Source organism: Onychomys torridus, chromosome 5 (genome assembly GCF_903995425.1).
Source record: "Onychomys torridus chromosome 5, mOncTor1.1, whole genome shotgun sequence".
In the NCBI taxonomy this organism is placed as follows: domain Eukaryota; kingdom Metazoa; phylum Chordata; class Mammalia; order Rodentia; family Cricetidae; genus Onychomys; species Onychomys torridus.
This window is the reverse complement of record NC_050447.1, coordinates 48,670,660-48,693,235: the sequence shown is the minus strand read 5'-3', so window position 1 is coordinate 48,693,235 and position 22,576 is coordinate 48,670,660. Positions and strand designations below refer to the sequence as shown.

Here is a 22,576-nt window from a genome sequence, read left to right as displayed (position 1 = left end):
AAGAAGAATGGTTCTGTGTATGTCCAAACTAAATACATGAATATGCTCTCAGGAAACAAAAAAGAGACAAATGTAATAAGGATGTCAACCCAAGATATAAAAACACAGTTCATCAAAGGCTAGAATTGCTGAAGAACATCCAAATTGAAACGATGTTGAAAATGAAAATCTTGGGCTGGAGAGATGGCTCAGCCATTAATAAAGGCTAGGCTCACAACCAAAAATATAGGAGTTCAGTTCCCAGCACCTACAGCTGTCCCTACAGCTACTAAAATGAAAAAAAAGAAAGAAAATGAAAATCTCAATAAGCCAAATAAAAACAGGGATGTTTTTCTAGAGCAGTATAAAAAAACTACAAGCAGAACCATGGCTCTGGGTTAGCTCACTTCATGAGGTCCAGAAAGCCCAGGCCCCTCTCCTCAGACTTCTTAGGCCAAGTGTGTCTTTGTCACAGCTAAGCTTCTCTAGGTCCACCTCTTGACAATGCCTATTCTCACCACCAATCCAAACAGGAGGCCCCTTATCTGCAGACTACTCTGAGGATCTCTTCCATTCTGGACAGGATCTCTGGTGTTTACATGGGACAAAATAGCAGGGTGTGTCCCCAAGTGTTTGCCAGGGCCAGGAGGGTGCTCATGAAGCCACTGCTCACCAAGATCCAGCTAAGCTGCCATCTTACAGCAGAGGTTAGAACACAGGGCCTCCAGCACACTGGGTAGCTAGCACACCCCAGCTCTATTACCACAATTCGGTTTTGTATCTCTGTAACCCTGGCTGGCCTAGAACTCACTCTGTAGCCCAGGCTGGCCTCTAACTCACAAGATTAGGCCTCTGCCTCTTGAGTGCCAGGATTAAAGATGTGCACCACCACTGGCTGGCAGCTTCAATTTTTATATACTCTCCCTCAAGACTCCTACTCAAAACATATTTACCCATCACAGTGGGCAGGAGTACTTGCCATGCAAGCCTGGTAACCTGAACTTGATCCCCAAAACCACATCAAAATGGAGAGAGAACCAACTCCAAAGTTGTTCTCTGTCCTCTGCACATGCATCCTGACAACCACACTTCATACACAGTAATACAACTAGCCAAAAAACTTAAAACTCTCTTTACCTCCACTATGAGAAACCTAGCATCTCAATTCAGATACTTTCACTTAATAATTATCAAAGAATGAAACACAGACATCACGTAAACAGGTCATTTATTAGCAAGGACCTTTGGACACAGCGGCTTCTAGCATGCCAAGTGAGGGGAGGGAGCTGGTAAGCAGCAGGTCTCACTTCTTCCACTCATTCTTGTTGTAGTCCCACTTGGCAGAGAAGCCCAGAATGGGGTTGCTCTTCATGTCCAGCATCCGCTTGGTCTGCATAGCCACCCAGTCTTGATCAAAGGTATGAGGGATAGGGCCATACACTGTGGTGCATAATGATTAGGTGAGGCAGGATGTCCTGCTGGGATGACACAGCTCAAGCCAAGCCACCTGCCACCCAACCCCACTCACACATAGGCTTTTATCCAGGGCACTGATAATTCCTATCTCAAAACCATCCCGTGCTTGAGAAAGGTCAGCAGGGAAGTCATTAGGTATTTATCTGGGCATCTTCCTTCCAGCTGCCAGTGGCAGCCTTTGCAGGCTGGCCCAGCATGCAGCCAGAGGGTGCCACTCAGAGGGCTGGCACCTGTTATTAATCTGCAACCATACTTACTAGGGTGGGCCTGCCCAGAATGCAACATGACCTGATCCAGAAAGAATTCATGTTAGAGAGCAGGCAAGCCCAATAATGTCCAAATAGTATGGAAAAGGCCTAACGCCCCAGACTCCAGTTGTTCAGATACAGCCAAGCCATGCAGCAAACTAGCTCACAACACTGTGGTTTATTAAGCAGATCCAGTGCTACTCAACATGGCATACTGTACAAAGCAAACCTACCTTGCCCTGCCACAAGGATGGCTGGCCATGCAAAAGGCAAGCTCTAGCTTATAACTGTTCCCATGATTACAGTTTCTCTACCCACTCTGGGCCTGGAGGTCACATGAGGCCCTCAAAGCATCAAAGCTGTCCTGGACCACTCCTTCTCCCTCTCCACTTACCATAGTGCTTCTCCCAAATCAGAATGAGGGAAGTAAAGCCGATGAAGAACATGGCCAGGCCCACAACTGTCTTCCACTCATTGGTGCCCCTGTTCATCTCAGCGAAGCTCTCATTAAACTGGATGCGGTACACTGAACAGAAATAAATATATGCAAGGTAAAGAACGTGCAAAGGACTCAGCCCCCTTCCCAAAACAACCCATCCCAGGGACAGCACAGGCTAGGCCAGGACACACAAGTGTGCACAAACCTGCCCTCGCACACATACAGGAGAGAAAATGCAGAGCTGAGTGCATGCAAAGGTCTCTGGATGTGAGGTCAGCCTGGCTCTCTGTGCTGCTTTCATGCCACATGGTACATATTTAACTCATCTTTCAGCAAAGCTGCACTGAGCATGTGTGAGAAACTGTTATCTCCATGCTCTGCTCCTCACTAGGGCTAAGCCAGCAACATCTACAGGGATACCCAGAAACTCAGGAGGGAAATCTGGTCTAGCACAAGTAATCACTCACACACACACACACACACACACACACACACACACCCCTATACACGCTACTGAGTTTTTGTGCACACCCTGATACTCACATTGGACTTTCTCATCCCTGGACAGGCTGCTCCAGTCTGCCTTCTCCTTCTCCTTCAGGGCCTTCTGGCTGGCAGACAGCAGCCTGACATGGGCCACATCAGGCAAGGGGTAGTCACGCCGATCGACATAAATAGGGAGAGAATAGTCTTCACCCTTCACAACACTCCCTAAAACACAATGGGTAAAGCTGAAATCCACGTGGGTAGGAATCCAGGCAGATGGTGATGGCAGGTCAACAATTCAATGGAAGCACTTGACCTAACCAAACCCTCAGGTTTAGTCACCAGTAGTGGGACCAGGGCAGAGGGTTATTTGCTGGACAGGCAACTGGACTAAATCAAGTCCCAACTGCAAGGACTCATGTTCAGAACATGAAACTCAAAAAGGGAAAGGTGGCTGCTGCAGGGTACAGTGATGGGCCACTGTGACTCCCAGAGGCCACCCCAGAAACTGTTGGCCTCACACAGAAGCTATCAGTCATGGAGCCACCTACTCATTTATTAAGAACTTACCAAGTGCCTACTGTTCACCAAGTCTGGCTCTATACATATGGGATTGTCAGGAAACAACTGAGCACTCCTACCTATCCCCATGGGCTCACATTCTATAAGGCAAGGCATAACACATGGGGCCACATGCTAGGAATGCTCATGTGGCAGGAGGCAGATCCTGAACATGCCAGGAGGTGGCCCTGGGAACTCTGTAGATGTAACTGTCTTATTAAATAAGAACCACAGAGCCAATTGCAGAGTTAAAAGCTCAAGAGGTCAGAGCAACAGCTAAGAGCTAAAAACCTTTTCTTACCCTTCACTGCCACTGCTGTCCTTCCCCTCAGCAAGAGACCTACTTCCTGTGTCTCTCTCTTTTTATTGACTTTCTGTTCTGCCTTCTCATTGGCTGTAAACCCAAACACATGACCTCCTCATCACTGCCTGTCTATACAGACCTCCAGGTCTTCTATGGTTGGTATTGAGATTAAAGGCGTATGCCTCTATGCTGGCTGTATCCTTGAACACACAGAAATCCGCCTAGCTCTGCTTCCCAAGTGCTGGGATTAAAGGCGTGTGCCACCACTGCCCAGCTTCTGCTATGGCTTGCTATTAGCTCTGACCCCCAGGCAACTTTATTTATTAACATACAAATAAAATCACATTTCAGTACAAATAAAATATCACCATAGAACTCCAAGGGAAGAATGATGTGCTCAAAATGCAGAGCCAGATCAGTTCGGTTCCACTTTCCTTCGAATACACTAAGTCCACTGACACATGAGCATGCACCTGGGCATCACACACGACACACCAGGACAAAGCTCAGGCCACAGGAAACCCAGTCGGATTGCCCTCCCCCAGGGTTTCCTGTAGCTAAAAGCTCTAACTCTGCCCCACCTGTCCATAGGGACAAAGCCTTACAGAAAAGCTTTGCCCCCAAAAGCTCAGCCCATGGCTAAATCTCTCAAGTCATGTTGGTAAAGAACACTAAGCCTTAAGCAAGGCTGTGATCCTTCCAGGTGTTTATTTGGTGCACAAATGACGAGTGAGCCTCTGTTCTTCTGTTCAACCTCATCCCATACCAAAAGCTGAACCAAAACAGACAGAATTACTTTTCCATTTTAACTCTTAGAATCCCATAAAGCTAGACATGACAGCACATGCCTATAATCTAACACAGGCACGCTGAGGCAGGAGGATCTCAAGTTCGAGACCTGACTGAACTACACAAGGAAACACTGTCTCAAAACATAGGGGAAAAGGATCAGAAAGAGAATGTCGGCTACTAAACATTCATACCAAGTTCAACACACACCCCTCCCCACCCCTATTTTTCCAGGCATAAAACACTTGGATTACAGGTTATTCAAGTAGATGTAAATTAGGAGGAGAATTTTCTAGAACCAATCAACCATGGTGATAACAGAACATACCAACAACTGTACTAAAACAATGGTAAGTGTGCAATTTAAGTAAATCAATGCATTGTGTGGATTACAGCTCAGCTATTAGATTGCCATAAACTCTCTTGGTCTTAGAACACACTAGCCATAAAATGGCATATTCCAGACCAAGAGTGGTTAATTTATTTTCTAGTACACTTCAGAGCTTTGTGCTTGTCCTTGGGATCAGAGGAAAGCAAAGGCTCACAAGCCCAACACTTTTCTTTTGAAAGGGACAGGGGGTCCAGAGCCCACAGCCCACTTCCTTCTAGCTGCAGCCACTTGTGCAGGGCCAAGTTCCACCATGCCCCAGTGTCCCAAGTGGGACACGGAGGTGTACTTTGCTGAGTGAATGACCTCACTAGGTCAATACTGGCACCACCCCGCCTAAAGCATGAGAAGTGTGCAAAGACACTGACTCTGAGGCAAGGCAAGCATGAAGGCAGGCCTGCCACAACCATCCCTGCTCCTCAGTCACGTTTGGGCCCAAAGGCTGCGGGTGAGCTAGAGCTGCCAGACTTAATTTCAAGTAGACCCAGGTTGTGGAAACCTTCCCTGCCTGCCTGCCTAGGCGCATGCCAGGCCTTACCCTTGGAAATCAGCAGTTCTCTGTAGCCCCTCATGCCCCACCTGAATCTTTGGGGTTGGGGGTGGGATTAAAAAACAATAATAAAAGGAGACAAAAGCAAAGACTTTGCATTCACTAAGGTCACTTCTGTTCTCAACCAAGATGAGTTTTACCCAAGCTTGTCAGACTTGTTAGGTCTCAGCTCCCTTCCTATTCTCCCATGTTACACTATGAGTATCTCAACTGACCACAGTGCCCCAGTGGAGTTCCACAGTACCCTAATACTGTAAGCATGTGTTACCCATTGACGACTCCTGTGACTTATTAGAGACCCCAGAGATTTCAGTTCTTCATGTGCTGGCCAGACTAATCAAAAAACGACAGCCAAGCCAAACTGGAAACTGGTCCTGTCACTGATGTCTACGCTTGGAGATGGAGCATGTCTGTCCAGCATGGGTTAATAATGGGAGGGGCTTTCCTTTCCCAAACACCTTTCGATAACAATGTCTCAACCTGCCCCCCTGGGGAGTGGGCAGACACAGAACCACCATCACTACTGCAAGATGGCTTTATTGACACACCCACATTGTAAGGCAGCTGCAAGAAGAACGCATGTTGGTGTCTGGGCCTTGCTCTCCATCTTCTCATCTACAACCCACGTCTCACACTTTAGACTGCTAGCCCTTCAGCAGCAAAACCTCTCTTCTCAAAGCCTTTCCTGAGTGCTAGCCAGGCTAAACAGTCCACCTCTGGGACTATCACTGTCTTAACATTGCTTTCATCTTATGAGCCCACTCCATACTGCAAGCTCCCCAGAGAAGGTCCACCTCTCACATTATCTTATTCTCGTACCTGACACTGGTACAAAGAACATGCTTCATAAATGCAAAGCTAAAATGGTGATAAGCCAGGCTCAGAACTAAAAACGTGTGTGTCTGTACATTTCAAGTGAGAAAGCAGATTCTTAGACTTCAGGAGCTAGTCCATGATTGAAATGAAATTCAAATACAGTTCAGACCCAGGCCCACCACCCTTTGCTTCCGTTGTTTCTGTGACATCAACAAGAGGGGGCTTAGTTAAGTTTAGAGTGAGAAAAAGATTCAAGTCAGATATGGAAAAGCTCTCTAGAAGAGACAGTACTGTACAGGTATAGTAGTGTATCTTTAACCCAGTACTCAGAAGGCAGAGGTAGGAACCCTATGAGTTCAAGGCCAGCCAGAGCTACATAGTAAGACAGGGAGGGAGGGAACTAGAAAAAAAAAATATGTGGGAAATAACAGCAAGCAAAGACCCAGACTAATAGGATTCATCCATGCTCAGACAAATACCCTGCTCAAATTCTCATCTCTCCCTAAAATCCCTACAAGGTCAAGCTGCATCTTTGTTTAAAACCCCAACACAGGGTCTTAGACATAGGAGCAAAATGACATCAAGTTGGCCTATTTCAAAGTAAAAGTCCTTAGCCATCCATGGTGGTGCACACCTTTAATCCCAGCACTGGGAGGCAGAGGCATGAGTTTGAGGCCAGCCTGGGCTACACAGAAATCCTGTCTTGAAAAACAGAAACAAACAAAAGGACAGACAGAAAGAAAAGAAACAAAAGTCTCACTTCACTTACCATGTGCTCGAACACACACTGAGGTGGAAATGGCTCTTTTGCCAATTAGGCTAAGCGCCCTAGTAGCCAACATTCTGAAAGACAAAAACACACACTTCTAACAATGAGAGAAAACACCTTTTAGTGTTTCTTTTTGCCATAGAGCATTCAGGAAATATATGCAACTCATTTCCTCCAACGTTAAATGGTTTTTGTTGTTGTTATGATTTCACCAGACGTTTAAGGCACAGGCTGGCCTAAGGCTTGCACTTCTATCTTCTTCTACTGTTAGAGCTAGCCTTACAGGCCAGCAGCACGTGCCCAGGATCCGCTTTTATAACTGATCCCAATGCATGAAAGCACAAGATGAGGTGGTTTTTACAAAGCGTCCTGTTATCAAACCAACGGCTGTAATAGACACAGCTCAATTAATAGAAAACTCGGCTTCTTAAAAAAACAATTGGGTGGAGGTGGGAAAGAGAACTAGAAAGAAAAATGACTAAAATAGCTAGAACTCGGCAGAGCACGGTGCAGCCACGACTCGCATTGGCGGTGGTATCGCCGGCTGCGACTGGGTTTTACTTAAAAACGACTTGCGCGGACTACGAAGGGCACGCGGAGGAGGCCTTCCAGGCCCTGGCCCGCTTCCCGTCCCTGCGGCCCACGGGCGACCAGAATGACCCTGTCACCCGCCCCAGCGACCCGAGCTCCACGCCTCACTTCAGCACAACCCCTCGAGACACGCTCCCCAGGAACGAACGTCCGAGCCTGAGAAAACACCGCCCGGGGTGGCAGAAACCGTAGCGTGACGTCAGGGCTTAGCTCGCTGCGCCTCGGGCCTGGAGGACCCGGAGAGCCTGATGTAGGCCAGGCCGGAGACGAACAGCCAGTGGGGACCCAGGACAACAGATCCGCCCGGGAAGCGGGCGCGCCAAGGTCACGGAGCGGCTCAAATCCCGGGCCCGGAGGCACCTGAGTGTCACCGCACCCGCCCCGGCGCTCCAGCTCCTCCGCCCCAGGCCACGCCACCCTCACCCGCTGTCAAAGGCCGACACCCGCTGTCACCTGCCACCGCTGCCCTAGCGACCGCCGCGACCGCCCTCTACACCCCGGCTGCTCGCGACCGGAAGAGTAGGGCCAGCACCGGAAGGGCAAGATGATGCCGCGGAGCACCACGGGATCGAGGAAGCCCCGCCCACACTCGTCGGGCCGAAGTCTCGGCCTGGCAACTGTCGCGAAAGGCCGGGCGGGCCACGCTGCTTTCTGGCAGGCGCTGGCGACTACGCTTTCCGGCGGGAGGGTAATAGCGGAAGGTAGCCAGTGGAGGCGTGAGTTTGCTTCAGGGTGCTGCGAGGTTGTTCCTTGTACGGTGGGTCTCTGTTGCGACGTCGCCAGCTAGACTCAGCATGCCGGGCGTGAAGCTGACCACCCAGGCCTACTGCAAGATGGTACTACACGGCGCCAAGTACCCGCACTGCGCCGTCAACGGGCTTCTGGTGGCCGAGAGGCAGAGGCCACGCAAGGAGCATCCGCCGGGCGCAGGCACCCATACTCTCTTCGTGGACTGCATTCCGCTCTTCCACGGCACGCTGGCCCTGGCGCCCATGCTGGAGGTGGCGCTCACTCTGGTAAGCTCGGGGTCACGCGGGATTCTGGGTTGGGCGAAGTCAAGTGCCCTTCGTTCGAGAAGCGACTCCTGGGTAGGCAGCGTAGCGTGCTCTCAGGGTTCTGTGGAATTTACCAAGAAACCGAGTGTAGTATGCATTCTTCAAACCAAGACTCGGGATGTGGAGGCAGGTGGATCTCTGAGTTCGAAGTCAGCCTGGTCTACATAGGGAGACCTGTAATAGTCACCAGTCACCTTTACATTTAAAGTTTAAACTTACTGTGCTTGAGAGACCAAAAAGAAAACAAAACAGTAGCCTCCAGCATGTACAGGCTGTACGCTGTCAACCCACTTGCCTTTTTTACCCAGACGTTGAAGACTGTTTTTAAAGTTGACTGATCTTGTAGAATTTGTTGATCCAGCAAGGTTATCGGTCTTAAGACTATTTATGGTTTTGTAATCAAACTTGCTTTCTCTGCTCAAAAGGACAATTGCAAGACCCAAAATTAGAATTTTGTGGTTTCTGCCTTTATAAGCCCTGGGCTGATAATGGCTACGTGCTGCATCTTGGGAATCCTCTCAGGTGCAGCCCTAATAATGCCAGGTAAAATGTGTCCTGGTGCCAGTATTTGAATAAAAAGCCTCGTCTTATTAAAATTTATTCGTGAGTGATCCCATACCTATAACTGCTGTCTCAAAAAAAGTAAATAAAAAGATGAAGTACACGGTAGCCCCTCCTTAAGAGACTCTCACCAGCCTGAGCATGGCAGGCATGACCCTGGCAGGCTCTGCCCTCTCCCATTCCCTCTGCCTTGCTAAAAACTGTTAGATTGCCCGGCGAACGCCTTTAATCCCAGCACTAGGGAGGCAGAGGCCCGGGAATCTCTGTGAGCTAGACTGGTCTACAGAGTTCCAGGATAGCCAGGGCTTCACAGGAAACCTTGTCTCAAAAAAAAAAAAAAACAAAAACAAAAACCCCAACTGGCTAGCCATCAAGGTCTGTTCCCTTATTTGGCCACTTCCTCCTTCTGAGGCTGATTACCAAGGTGTTGTTAATTAATTAGGCTCAGGATCCAGCAATCAAAAGCCCCCTTTGGCTTACCTAATTAACATGCCCAACTAAAGTCAAACACCTCATCCTAACGCGGTTTCCCCTAGTACCTTTATAAAGCGCCATTTTCCTATGTGCCCCTGTCTGTCCAGAGGCAGTTCTTTGTCCCCTCCAGGACAAATATCTCTACCCTGTCTCCCTTATTCCCTTCCTCTTCTCCCTCATCCTCTATCTCCTGTCTTTGTCTTTTGTTCCCTGCCCTCTGTCCCTTTGGGGCAAATAAATCACCTTTATGCTGAATACCATTCACTTTCACAGCTTACACTCTGACCACCAACGCTCAGTACAGCTTCATTAACATCTCAGAATGAGCTCTGAAGATAAAATATGAGCTGGCAGAGGTGAGGTGCCAATCCTGTCTCCCCAGGTAAAATGAATTCATTGAGATGGAGATTTGCTATGTATGTAGTTCAGATTAGCCTTGGACTCCTGCTCCAGGTTCCTGAGAACTGGGACATGCATTAGCATGCCTTATCTATTTTATTTTTGTGGTTTTTGGAACAGTGTTTCACTTTTGTAGCCTTGGCTGTCTGGAACCTCTGTGTAGACCAAGCTGGCCTCCAAACTACGGAAATTAGCCTGGCTCAGTCTCCTGAGTGCTGGGATTAAAGGTGTGTACCACCAAGCCCAGCTCCTCTTAATTTGCATTACAACACCAAAGGAAACTTGTGACTAATTACAAGTGCTTTTAGGTGAATTTTTAGCACATTTTTTGAGTGTCTTAAAGAATCGTAGGAGAGGAGGCAAATATGTGGGTGATACTTATAAACTCAAGAATTTTAGTTCCTGGAGAAGGGTGCTTTTGGTGCCTGAAGTATCATTAAGGAGTCTGTGCATGTCATGGGCCAGTCTTGTTCTGTTAGCAACAAACTGCAGGTAGCTGAATCTGAACCTGACAGGGCCCTTGCCTTATATAGTTCGGCAGGTTTCTCAGGTTCTCCACCGAGTGTGACTTGCAGTAGTCTAAAAAGCTCTATAGAGAGGAAACAGCCACTAATAGAGAGATTGGGGAGGTGGCTCAGTGGTTAAGAGCACTTACTGCTCTTGAGAGGACCAGTTAGTTCCTAACACTCAAGTCAGATGCCTACAGCTGCCTGTAACTCCATCTCCAGATCTAACTCTTTTTAATGATTTATTTCTTTTTGCTTATGTGCATTGGAGTTTTGCCTATATGAGAGTATTGGATCCCCTGGAACTGGAGTTACTAGCTGTGAACTGCCATGTGGGTGCTGGGAATTGAATCTGGGTCCTCTGGAAGAGCAGCCAGAGCTCTTAACCACTGAGCTCTCTCTTCAGCCCCTTCTGACTCCTCCTTATGGCTTTTGTGAGCACTACACTCACATGCCCATACCCACACAAGAGGCAGTCAGAGGATGTCTATGAGTTTGATACCAGCCTGGGCTACAGGACCAGGACAGCCAGAGCTACATAGTGCGAGCATGTCTCAACAAAAAATAAATACATAAAAAGTAAGATTTTTTTTTCCCTCTTAAAGTCAGTTCATCTAAGCCTGGGGGGTTAGGATGGTCAGGACATTCTAGCCAGCCTGTCACCCCAGGCTATGTGACCTGCCCTGAGGCCTTCAGGCACTGGCTCTGCCTCTCTCCATCTCCACCTCTAGCCCAGACCCACTTTTCAATGTTCATTCAACGTTCAGTACCAGGAATTCTTTGACTGTCTCAGATTCTTCGTGCATCAAATGCTGTGGCCACTCTTTTAACACTGTCTGTTCTCTGTGGTGTCCCTTAAACAATGTGGCACTGCTAAGTTCCCAGCACAAAATTAGTAGTTCTAGGGCCTCAGCTCCATTGTGATGAATTCTGAGGCTTGTGGACTGCCCTCCCTCGGGCTCTGGGTTGACTCCATCCTTTCCTCTCCTGCCAGCCCCTAGTCTCAGATGATGCTCACCTCTGCAGAAGGCTGCAGACTCCACTTGAAGACCTGGAGTCAGGCAGTACCTCTCCAGACTGGTGGATGTGGCCCCATGCCCATGGGAGCAGTACAGTCCCCATATACCCACCCCTCCCCTCTCTCTTCCCAAACACCCCACCCCCCAGTATCCCCACTATTTGCTCCTGCAGGTGCCCCCCCCCAAGTGTCCACTACTATTCCTCCTGCCCACACCCTCTGTCCTGAGTGTTCTCACCCTGGGACTGTCTCCTCAGCCCCCATTACAGCTAATAATTAAGTTTCTTAAATTGGTGCTGTTTACTTTTCAACTATGCAACCTTGCACGCTGAAGGCTGTGAGAAGTCTTTGGGTTTGGAGCCTGCCACTGTCAAAATGGGGCTGTGGAAGTTTTAACAGCAGCAAAATCCATGTAGCTATGTTGGTGAGGCCCCATCATGGTGGCTCCCACTACTGGGGAGCTCACAGTGGAATGATTGTTGAACGTGGGAAAGCTCAGCTAGCCATTTCTTAACATGTGGACTGCCAAAGGGCAACATGAGATTCCTTTGACGGGATTTCTATTTTTATTTTCCATTTTAAAAAAATCCTTGCATTTCTGGGTGCTTTTCATTTGTTTAAGTACTTGTGCCTATTATTTATCCTCAACCCTTTGACGTAGGCAATGAGGGAATTACCTCTAATAGCAAAAAACCCATAAAAATGTTGGTAGGAAAATTAGCATAACCCTGTTTCTCTAAGCCCCTTTGTCTTCTGCCCCACCTTGATTTCTGCTGCTCTGGGCAGTTCTCTGCATTCTGTTCAAGTGACTTTCTTGCTCACCATGATGTGATTTCAGGCCAGTGTTCTTCCTGCTGTCTCCGTTCCATGCTCCACAGCTGCTGTCCCATCTGCCCTGGGTGTTTCCTCAGCATGACCCACACACACACCTCCCTGCTTATTAGCCTCCCAAGCTTCTCTTCCAAGGAGAATTCACAGCTGACCTGAGAAGGAAACTCAGCCAAGGCCTGCTTCTTGCTACAAACAGGAAGTTTTGCCAGGTTACCCTCCACTTGGTGGTCATGCAGGGTCAGGAAGATGGACATTAGCAGAGGTCAGCTTCAGGGTTGTGCTTTGTCGTGGCCCTCTTGGGAGGAATATATGCCACCACTCCAGGCCACCCACCACCCTCCCCGCCCTGCCCTGCTTTTCAGGGGATCTGCTGGGCTAACTCAGGTCTGAGACCTCTGTGTACCTATCCACTGCAGACTCTTGTCCAACAGCCTATTCCCATCCTCTGCTACCTTGGTCATATGAAGCTGCCCTCGTCCGCTTTTTAATCTTGCTTTATTTAAGAGCTAGAGAGATGACTCCATAGAAGAGCACTTGCTGCTCTTCAGTGGACCATTTCAGTTCCCAGCACCTATGTCAGGTAGCTCACAACAGTTTGTGACTCCAGTTCCAGGGAATCTCATGCGTCTGTCCTCAACAGGTGCCTGCATTCTTATACACATACCTACACACAGAGATACAACCTACACATAATAAAAATAATAAATCTTGGGCTGGGCAGTGTTGGTGCATGCCTTTAATCCCAGCACTTAGAAGGCAGAGGCAGGAGGATCTCTGTGACAGGCAGCCTGGTCTACAGAGCAAGTTACAGGGCAGGCTTTAAAGCTACACAGAGAAACCCTGTCTCAAAAAATCAATTAAAAAACAATAATAAATCTTTAAAAATAAATTTATTTCATGTGTATGAGTGTTTGCCTACATGTATGTATGTGCACTGCATGCATGTGGTGCTTGTGGAAGCCAGTGTTAAAAATCCCCTAGGACTAGAGTTACATACAGTAACTCCATGTACCGTGAGCCACCATGTAGGTGTTGAGAATTGAGCCTAGGTCCTCTGCAAGAGTACCCAGTCATCTCTCTGGCCCTCTTTCTCTATTCTTAAAATGTGTCTCCCTGCCTCTGAGCTCTGCTGGTGCAGGGGGTCTGTTCCTCAATTAATGATAGGCAGTGTGTGGGTCTTAGGTGTTTGAGTTGGTGGAGACACACACAGGGTGTAAAAAATTGTTGCAGTTCCTAAAGCAAAGGCAGAGCTTTTATGGCCTGGTTTACTTTTAAGTCTCCTCACAGAGTTCTAGAAGTTCCAGGTCACAGCATTATTTCTCCCACTGGAATTTGGTTAGGTGCTTGGAATTTTCACATAGGAGTTTGTCCTCAGCAGACATAAGATAGGTTGAAGTTTGTATTGCATTTGTCACAGGAATCAGTCTCCTGTCAAGGACTGTCTGTGCTCAGAAGACAAGTTCAGGGTAGTACCATGTGTGTTTGAGGCAGATGAGTGAGGCCTGGACCTTTTGGCCAAAGAGCCAGATTAGACTTCAAAAGATAGTCATGGGTAGAGAGATTGTCCTGGGTTCTCTGTGTAGGACCAGAGTAAGCATAGGGTGTTGTTAAACAAGTCAGTGGTAAGATGTGAGGACAGAAGCAGTCAGAAAGACAGGCGAGAAAGGGGTGCCCAGAGCTCGTGGAAAGAACCAGCCTCACCCCCACTGTAGACTTCTCTCCTGAGAGATACTGAATTCAATTGTCTTATGGCCCTGAAACAAAGAGAACCAGCCTGAGAGCTCAGAAAACTGGTCAGATGTGGAGCCGCCTGCAGAAAGGACTCACAAAGGTAGCATTGATTAGAAATAGCCAGCAGAGCTGGGCGGCAGTGGTGCACACCTCTAATCCCAGCACTCGGGAGGCAGAGCCAGGCGGGTCTCTGTGAGTTCGAGGCCAGCCTGCAGGACAGGCATCAAAACTACACAGAGAAACCCTGTCTCAAAAAAAAAAAAAAAGAAAGAAAGAAAGAAAGAAAAGAAAAGAAAAGAAAAGAAAAGGCCAGCAGATCACTTAGGTTTGAGTTCAGGTAAAGATGCCAGACCCAAAATTTAGAACAAGACCCACTGATGCTGTATGAGATAAGTTTGGGGAAACTTCTAGGTAGAGACATTTCAAGCACCTATTCCCTTAAGAGGAGGTGGCAACATGTGACTAGCTTTGCAGGGATTTGTGCAATGGAGCCATTATAAATATTTGGGGACATAACCCTAATCTTTTGGGTGAATGACCAGCATTTTTAGCTGGTTCAGTGAGCCCTGGTTTTGACCCAATATGGTAACTAATGAATTCTCGGGAATCTGGAAATATTCTAGTCCACAAGTGATTCAGGGACCTGGAGACTGAGGTCCAGCATTGAAAGCAGGTTTTAAACTCTAACAGTTTTGTTTTGTTTTTAAGATAGTCTTGTTGCACTGGGCAGTGGTGGCGCACACCTCTGGGAGGCACTGTGGCTTCTGAGTTCAAGGCCTGGTTCTACAGAGTGAGTTCCAGGGCAGACAGAGCTACACAGAGGAACCATCCATGTCTCTAAAAACCAAGGGAAGGGGTTGGGGATTTAGCTCAGCGGTAGAGCGCTGTTTGCAAAGCCCTGGTTCGATCCTCAGCTCCACACACACACAAAAAAAAAACCAAGGGAAAAAAGACAGTCTTGTACTGTATAGCCCAGGTACCCACACACACTGTGGTGTCGACGGGCTTCTGGCCACAAACTTAATACCCTTCTGCCACAGCTCCCAAGTGCTAAGACCATGCCACCATGTCCAGCTCATGTTGTTTGAGATTTATTTTAATTTGTGTGAGTCTGTCACTGGCAGGCATTAGACCTGCAGAAAGCCATATCGATGTGACTAACTGCACTATGGAGAAGTGCAGCTCTGAAAGTCTACTGCCTGCTCCTATGGAAAGCACAGTGCGGGGGACTAGGTGTGCTGCACTGCAGAGACATGGGCGCCATTTGCACCTGTCCCAGGCTCCTGTCTACAATATGACGGCTCTGACCGGCATCACTAGCGAGTTGTTAATGGTAAAACCCATATTAAAGATTCCAGAAAAGACTGAGGTCCAGTTCTGGCTCTGTTTCTATTCAACTCTGCTTGCTCAGAGCCTCTCTGAACATTAGTTTCCTTATTTGCAGAGCTAGCACCTCCAACCTAAGATAGCATGAGTGTGCTCAACACAAGTCATAGACCACAGTGTCACACTGTGGAAAGGCTGCATGGAACTAGTTTTAAGTGATCTGGATTTCCCTTTAAAAAGGTTTTATTACTAATTCTATAAATTCTTTCCATGATCCTGATACATATATTATAATCAGACAGCTTCCATATGTACTTTTGCTTCCTGTTAATCTTTTACTACCCTGGTATGAGGATACTGCTGTGTTGTGCGTTGAAACAGGTTGCTACTGCATTCTTGTGGCCAGAACGGTTTATTAACTGCTTTAATTACAATTTTGAGATCTGTGTCAGCTTATGGCTTTAGTTCAGAGGGTGCATACTGCTCATTTGTGTTACTCCTGTCTTAAAATAGATCAGAAATGTCTTGAGACTAAATACAGGCACATCTGTGAGGTGTCTGGGATAGCTCACAATTTGCTATCAAGATGGACATACTCCATTCTCAGATTAGTTATTCTAAAATACAGGCTTCTTCAACAAAAGAGATAGGCAATTACTTCGCTAACTCAAGTCAAAAATTTTGTAAAGGATAATTCCTTATAGAGCATTCTTAAATCTAGGGATCATCGTGAGAATAATCATCCTGCTCTTGTTTTCCCTTCCAGTCATCTTCAGACATTTAGGATCTGCTAACCATTCAGCCCAGAGAAAAATTCATATGCTTCAATTGAAAAGAAATTAAAAAGGAGGAGATGCTGGTGTCTGTGTCAGCAGAGCTGCAGACAGCAGTGGAGCTTATGGGCTATAAGCCAGAGCAAAGCTGCTCTGGGTGCATCCTGGAGAGCAAAGCCCCGGGAGGACTGTCTCCAGAACGCCCCTTGCTTCTGCTGTGCTTCCTCCTGTTTGCTGCTGCCGAGTTCCTGCTGTATTCGGCATGGTGGGATTACTACGTGAAGGGATCCCACCATATCTAGTACAGTGTGACTGTTTCCTGGGAAAATCCCATTCCTCACTGGGTAGTTTACTTGCAGAGCATAATGAAGGTTATTTTTATAAGCAGTGGTGATTAGTTAGTTAGATCTGTGATTTACTTGGACTTTCTGAGTTAGCCTAAGATACAGGAGGTTTGGATAGTTAGTAAAGACGATTAGGGAAATGGTTTAGGTTATTCTGCCAATTGCTCCAATAAGAGATACAAAAAAGGCAAATATAGGCTAAAAGTTACCTTCCCCCTTGGATGTGAGACTTACAGAAGATGAAAACAAGTTTCATGTATTATAGACCCCTGAATTCTGCCTGTGGAAAAACAGGCTGATGATTTAAAAAAAAAAAAATTATGTCCCTACACCCAGGGTTCGGCCTGAATTCCTTGGTCACGTAACTTACAGAATTAACCACAGGCCCCAGTATGCACCTTGAAGAAACAAAGTTATGAAAGGAAATTAAATGATCCTATTGTGTGTAAAGGAAAATAGATGGTGAACTGACCACTTGTTTAATGTTCCTCTAGAGTAGAAAATAGCAATCTGCTGCACAGAAACTGCAAACAGCCACCTGCTGGTACAAAAGGAACTGGCTGAAATATAGTTAGCTTGCCTAAAACTTTGTTAATCAGTTAATAAAGAATCAGCCAGGCGGTGGTGGTGCACGCCTTTAATCCCAGCACTCTGGAGGCAGAGCCAGGGGAATCTCTGTGAGTTCAAGGCCAGCCTGGTCTACAGAGCGAGATCCATGACAGCAGGCACCAAAACAACACAGAGAAACCCTGGGGGGGGGGGGGGGGGATCATTGCTTTAGGGTGGAAAAAAACATTTAACTACTTGTGGGCTTCTAAGAAAAACATGTTTTCCTGTTTGCACAATTTGATAGACTTCAGTCCAGCATCTTCACAGGCCCATGACACCATCACCACTTCCTGTTTTAGAACATCATTTCGAACGCCATTTATTGAAAGAGGAGGAGGTCTTAAATACAGGCTGACAGCACAATGGGAGAACCCCGGAGGGCGGAAGTTCGCTTCCGATGTTTTAGTAACTTGTGTTCTTAATGTGATTTCTTATGTAAAGATTTTAATTTGTTTTTTGCAAAATATGTGACTTATGGTTATGAAGTAATCTTTTCTTGCGTAAAAGCCTTTGTGTTAGGAGGGATAAAAGGGATAAGGGGTAAAAAGGATAGTAGGAGGAAAGCTGTAAAGGGAAACATCAGAGAAGAAGTAAAAGGGTATAAGATAAGGAGACAACTGGGAAGAAGAAAAACAACCACCAACTGAAAGACAGACACAATGAAGAAAGTCTCCTGTGTGTGTCTGTCGCTCTGCCGATGCCACACCTTCTTTCCATTCTCCCTGAGCTGCTGAAAGCTGGGCTTGCAGCAACACCCAGCCTGCTGTGTGCTTTAAAAAAAATAAGGAATGAATCAAGAAGCTTCCTCTCAGATCCACAAGCACTGTCTCTGTGTGGTGTCAGCCACCAAGGACTTCAGCTACTGAACCCAGTACAGCCTGTCTGGGAGGACCCTGCTTCTGGGCCCTGCCCTTGTGCGTTTCCCTGACCTCTGTGAGCTCTCATTTCATTGTAGGCAGGGAGAATGCAAGGGCTGTCTGTGGTGTGGCTTGGCCCACATGTGGTGGGGCTGGACAGCGCTGAGGCCTAGTGCCAAGCTCGTTTTTCCCATCTGTGTCCCTTTCAGATTGACTCATGGTGCAAAGAGAACAGTTATGTGATCGCCGGCTATTATCAAGCTAACGAGCGCGTGAAGGATGCCAGGTACGGGTTGAACAACTGGATGGTGGGCTAGAAGCTACAGAGCCATCACTGGGGTGCTCCTGACCCTCTGTCTCTGCAGGCTTCAAAGCCTGTGCAAGCCCCCATCCCCCACCCCTGCTTATCAGCTGTACAGGCAACTGGCCAGATGAGTAGCCAGGATTTCTCAGACATGGCTCATCTGTTGTGTGGGGAGGGAACTCAAAGAGGGGGACCAGCTGCCAGGTCTGCCAATGTCCACTACTAGCCTGCTGCCTCTCACTCCAAAACAAGATGCTGTGGAGAGCAGAGTTGCTCCTTTGCGTAAGTAAGTAAAGTGGTTTGGAGTTTGGAGCTGTTAGGGTGGGGCCTATGGTAAAAGTGTAGTCTTCGGCACCTGAATTGGCTCCAGGTTCCTCCACCCAAGATGCCACCACCTCAGCTCTCTCTCAAGCAATATAAGTTACCTGTCTGCTTCAGCCTGGGTCCCAAGAGCCTAGCCAAGTACACCTTCAGTCAGAGTGACTTGAGCTCACAGGTGAACTACTCCTAAAGGGGTGGGCCATAGATAGAATTCAGGAGCTGTGTGCAAGGACCAAGCCGGTGACAGCAGCCTCCATCCCTCAGCCCTCCAGGGCCAGCGAGGAAGAGCTGGTAAAGAAGGCCACATCCAGAGGAGCAACATCCTTTGGCCACAGGACATGGCCAGCAGCCAGCCTGATAGGTCCCACATCAGGGAAGGGAGACCCAGATCAGTCGGTACTGATGTCCCTCTTCCATACCCTCTGCTGTCCTCCAGAGGCTTCCTTTGGCTGCAGCCAGCTAGAAGCCAGGGGACAGCTGGAAAATGCCCACACAGTAAGTACTGGGGTTTTCTTGTGTGGTCACATGGAGCCAACAGACCCCAGTGTGCTTATGCAGTATGGATGATGGGGTGGCCCACGGGCTCTTCTTAGAAATAAAACAATGAGCTGGAGGACCCGCACTACCATCACTGATGAGGCTTGAGGAGTATTCAAAAGATATTCCCACCTTATCCTTGGAGGCCTACATCTAGCCAGGGACTCTTACTAAGTTGATAGCCAACTAGAGACTGGGCTCATTGAGTCTGTCAGGATACCTTCTGGTACCACCCAGAACCCATGGAAGGAAGCCCTGTGCTCAGGTCCACTGTTTCTCCTGCCATCTCTTGTTCTCTGTGCCTTCTGGCCCTCTATTCTGCCTCTGGGTGGGTGACAAGTACTTGTCCACCCTGTACAAAAGCTGCTGTGGATGCCACACAGCTAGCTCTGTACAGAGCCAAATGGGCCCTCCAGTCTCCTTGTGAAGGCCCTTAGGAAGAGGCGGCTACAACAGCAGAAGTTGCGGACCTACCCAGCACGTGGGCTAGAGCAGCGTTGTCGACATGAGATGCAGGTGTCGGTGGTTAAACTGGGGTGCACCAAATTGAAAGCTCCTAGCACAGAGAGATGTGAGATGGCTTACAGTCCTGAAAGTGGCTTGCTTTAAGAAGAGGCTTGGTTGCCAGGGCCTCCACCCCCTGTGACTAGTGCTGGGGACAAGCCACCTGAGTAGCAGGCATGTGGAGAGTACAGGCCCCAGAGACTCACATTTAGATGACCCAGCAGGTCATCAGCCTGCCCTAGGCAACACTCCATTGAGCCTCAGAAGGAAAGCCCTGCCCTTTCAGGAGATGCCCCAGGGCCCCTACAAGGGCTTGCTGGAGGAATGAGGCAGGGCCCACTGTGGCAGTCATAGCCCCAGTCATCTCACTGGACCAACAGTCAGTTGGTTCCAGTGCTGCCTGTTAATCCAGGTGTCGGTGAACGGTGCTGACAGCTGGACTGTTGGTGGCTCAGCTGGAGTGTGGTAGAGCTCATAGGTCCTTCTCTACAGTCCAAACCAGGTGGCAGAGAAGGTGGCCTCCAGGATCGCCGAGGGCTTCAGTGACACTGCACTCATCATGGTGAGTTTCTCTCCTGCTGTGTGACCTTCCTCCTGGGTCGTCCCACATCACAGTAGTGGGCTGAGCACTGCTGCAGCACGCATTGGGCCGGGGGCTTTCAACTCCAGCAGGCCTGGCCTGCTCCCCATCCTCACTGAACCCAAAACCCTGGTGGTGGCCCAGCAAAAACAGGGACCCCTGGGGAAAGCCAGTGTAGCCAGGGTCAGGGACTAGCCTGCATAGTCTGAGTACACAGTCTTGAGTGGGGAGGGATCCGGTTTGAGCGGTCTGCTCCGCTGTTGTGGAAGTGCCTCCCATTCACTCTGCAGCACAGAGTTCCCTTGGGATGAGCCTGTCTGCTGTTGATGCTGCTCTCATAGGAGCCCAAGAAGGCACTGCTCTTGTCAGCACTGTCCTCATGCTTGTCATGACCCTCACCTTCTCCTCAGGTGGACAATGCCAAGTTCACGATGGACTGCGCAGCACCTACCATCCATGTGTATGAGCACCATGAGAACAGGTGGCGGTGCAGAGACCCACACCAGTGAGTGCAGGGCCCAGACTGGGGCATTGCTATGGAGGACAGGGTCTGGGAGGTACTTGCTGGTCTCCACACAGAGCCATGGGACCACGCTTTTCCCATGTTTGATTTGTTTTCGGATCACACAGATTCTTCAGCCATGTCCCCCCTAGGTTCTTCAGTGCCCTGTTTGGAGGGGACCTGTCCATTTGCAAATGTCTTAGGTCCATCTTTATGTGTTTCCCAGCAGCTGCTCTGTCCTTAGCAGCCTGTGTGTCTTGAGGTAGGTATGAGACTGACTCTCCTATCTGCCCTGCAGCGACTACTGTGAAGATTGGCCTGAGGCCCAAAGGATCTTGGCATCACTCCTGGACAGCCGCTCCTATGAAACGCTCGTGGATTTTGATAACCACCTGGATGACATTCGGAACGACTGGACAAACCCTGAGATCAACAAAGCAGTTCTGCACCTGTGCTAGACGAGGGCCACTACAGATGGACACTTTCCACCACAGAGAAGAGAAAAACATATTTTTAAATTTAGAGAAGTAATGAGTTAGCCTGATGGGAAGCTGCAAGTCTGTGATGTGTGCCTTGGAAGGGGAGTCCAGTCAGCGTCCTTCAGGGCAGGGCTGTGGAGAGGTGTGGTTCTTAGTCCTATGCTGCCCAATCCTGCCCATCAGAGCTCTTTCTGCTTGTCCCAGGTTGTTCCCATTAAACAGTTCTAGCCTTTTATAATCTAGAGAGAATGCATTTCGGTCTTTACTCTGGTGAGTGTAAGTCTTTACTTTGGCTGAGCCAACTCCGGGCTTCAGGCAGCCTCATGGACTGCTGGAGCATCATCTGATCGGGGAAGGTGGTGTTGGGGCTAGGAGCTGTGGACTGCACAGGGAAAGAGCCAGCACCATTGCCTGAGACACCTCACTGTACAATGAACACAAGCACACTGGTGATGATCCATGCAGAGATCCCATGAAGAAAGGAAGCCTAGCCTATAAACATTCCCAAAGCCTGACTCAGCTGCTCTGGGTCTTCAGAATGAGAGCTGCTTTGTATTTAAAACAAGCAAAAAACAAACATACAAAAATCCTTAGTGTGCAGTGTCCCTGGGATGTCCTCAGCAATGTGCTTGTTAGCGTGATCATTTGACCAAGTGTTCTGACCATCTTAGGAAATAGTAAGCAGACTTTTGGTACATTGTGTGTTGTCCTTTGTGAAGTTTTACACAGAGAATAGTGCCTTCCCTTAGGCTTCATGAGGCTGGTGGCAAGGGTTGGTGACAGCATTCCCCCGGGCTCTTAAGTGGAACAGCCAGGGCCACCTTTAGTGAGTGGACTTGGTTTCTCCCCCTACTCAAGCACCTCTTGACTTAACTGTTTTGTTCTGCTCTTGGCATTTGTTCATTGTTGGGGGGGGGGGGGGTTCGTTTTAGTTGATTGAGAAGATCCCTCTGCTGTCCTGATTGGCTTGGTGTTGACTAAGTATGTGGAGGAACCTGGCCTTGAATGAGCAATGATCCCTCTGCCTTTGCTTCTCAAGGCCTGAGATCAGCACCCCTCCCAGGTCTCCTTAACCTTTTAAACTGACACTGTCCACGTCTGAACAGAGGAAGGTGTGAGGCTCGTCTGTGTCAAAGGACAGCCGTAGACATGTGCCCCCACCCCAGCACTTTCGTTTGTTTTGGAGATGGGAGGGTTGGTGCTATAGCCAGTTCTTCTGCCCAAGCCAGGTATAGTGGCCCATGCCCCTGGCCTAGCACACAAGGAAAAGGATCACAAGTTTGAGTCCGATTCTTCATAATGAGTTCCAGGCCAACTTAGAACATGTTCTGAAAACGAAATCTGAATGCGGCAGGTCACTACATTGTGTTCAGAGATAAGTCCCTTCCAGCTATGGCTGGCAAACGGTTCTGATGGACTTCATTTGTGGGAGCAGAACACAGGGCCTCACTGATGAGTTACCATGCAGC

At 48.4% G+C, this 22,576-nt stretch overlaps 2 protein-coding genes across 3 annotated transcripts; one reads left to right on the top strand and one right to left on the bottom strand.

Annotated features, from left to right (window-relative positions):
• Window positions 1-1,190: 1,190 nt before the first annotated feature.
• LOC118583819 lies at window positions 1,191-7,951 on the bottom strand. 2 transcript variants are annotated; one of them, XM_036187537.1, is made up of 5 exons: window positions 7,820-7,951; window positions 6,806-6,879; window positions 2,686-2,853; window positions 2,098-2,229; window positions 1,191-1,419 (listed from the first exon to the last, which is right to left on the bottom strand). In XM_036187537.1, exons 2-5 carry the CDS (start codon window positions 6,876-6,878, stop codon window positions 1,283-1,285), a joined length of 510 nt encoding a protein of 169 aa, XP_036043430.1. In that variant the 5' UTR covers window position 6,879; window positions 7,820-7,951; the 3' UTR covers window positions 1,191-1,282. The 2 variants fall into 2 exon arrangements, with proteins under 2 accessions (XP_036043430.1, XP_036043429.1); XM_036187536.1 differs by having other exon boundaries at window positions 7,850-7,949.
• A 95-nt stretch (window positions 7,952-8,046) lies between these two features.
• Emc8 (ER membrane protein complex subunit 8) lies at window positions 8,047-21,349 on the top strand. The gene is made up of 5 exons (XM_036187535.1): window positions 8,047-8,412; window positions 18,090-18,166; window positions 20,039-20,108; window positions 20,537-20,631; window positions 20,927-21,349. Exons 1-5 carry the CDS (start codon window positions 8,191-8,193, stop codon window positions 21,084-21,086), a joined length of 624 nt encoding a protein of 207 aa, XP_036043428.1. The 5' UTR covers window positions 8,047-8,190; the 3' UTR covers window positions 21,087-21,349.
• Window positions 21,350-22,576: the final 1,227 nt, after the last annotated feature.

Bases quoted from the DNA above. Each gene is read 5' to 3' on its own strand.
- LOC118583819 (XM_036187537.1), bottom strand. From the start codon at position 6,878: ATGTTGGCTACTAGGGCGCTTAGCCTAATTGGCAAAAGAGCCATTTCC. The intron at 2,854-6,805 runs GTAAGTGAAGTG...ATTGTGTTTTAG, and splicing joins AGTGTGTGTTCGAGCACATG to GGAGTGTTGTGAAGGGTGAA. The intron at 1,420-2,097 runs GTAAGTGGAGAG...TATGCACCACAG, and splicing joins GATTTGGGAGAAGCACTATG to TGTATGGCCCTATCCCTCAT.
- Emc8 (XM_036187535.1), top strand. From the start codon at position 8,191: ATGCCGGGCGTGAAGCTGACCACCCAGGCCTACTGCAAGATGGTACTA. The intron at 18,167-20,038 runs GTACGGGTTGAA...CCTTCTCTACAG, and splicing joins GAGCGCGTGAAGGATGCCAG to TCCAAACCAGGTGGCAGAGA. The intron at 20,632-20,926 runs GTGAGTGCAGGG...TCTGCCCTGCAG, and splicing joins CGGTGCAGAGACCCACACCA to CGACTACTGTGAAGATTGGC.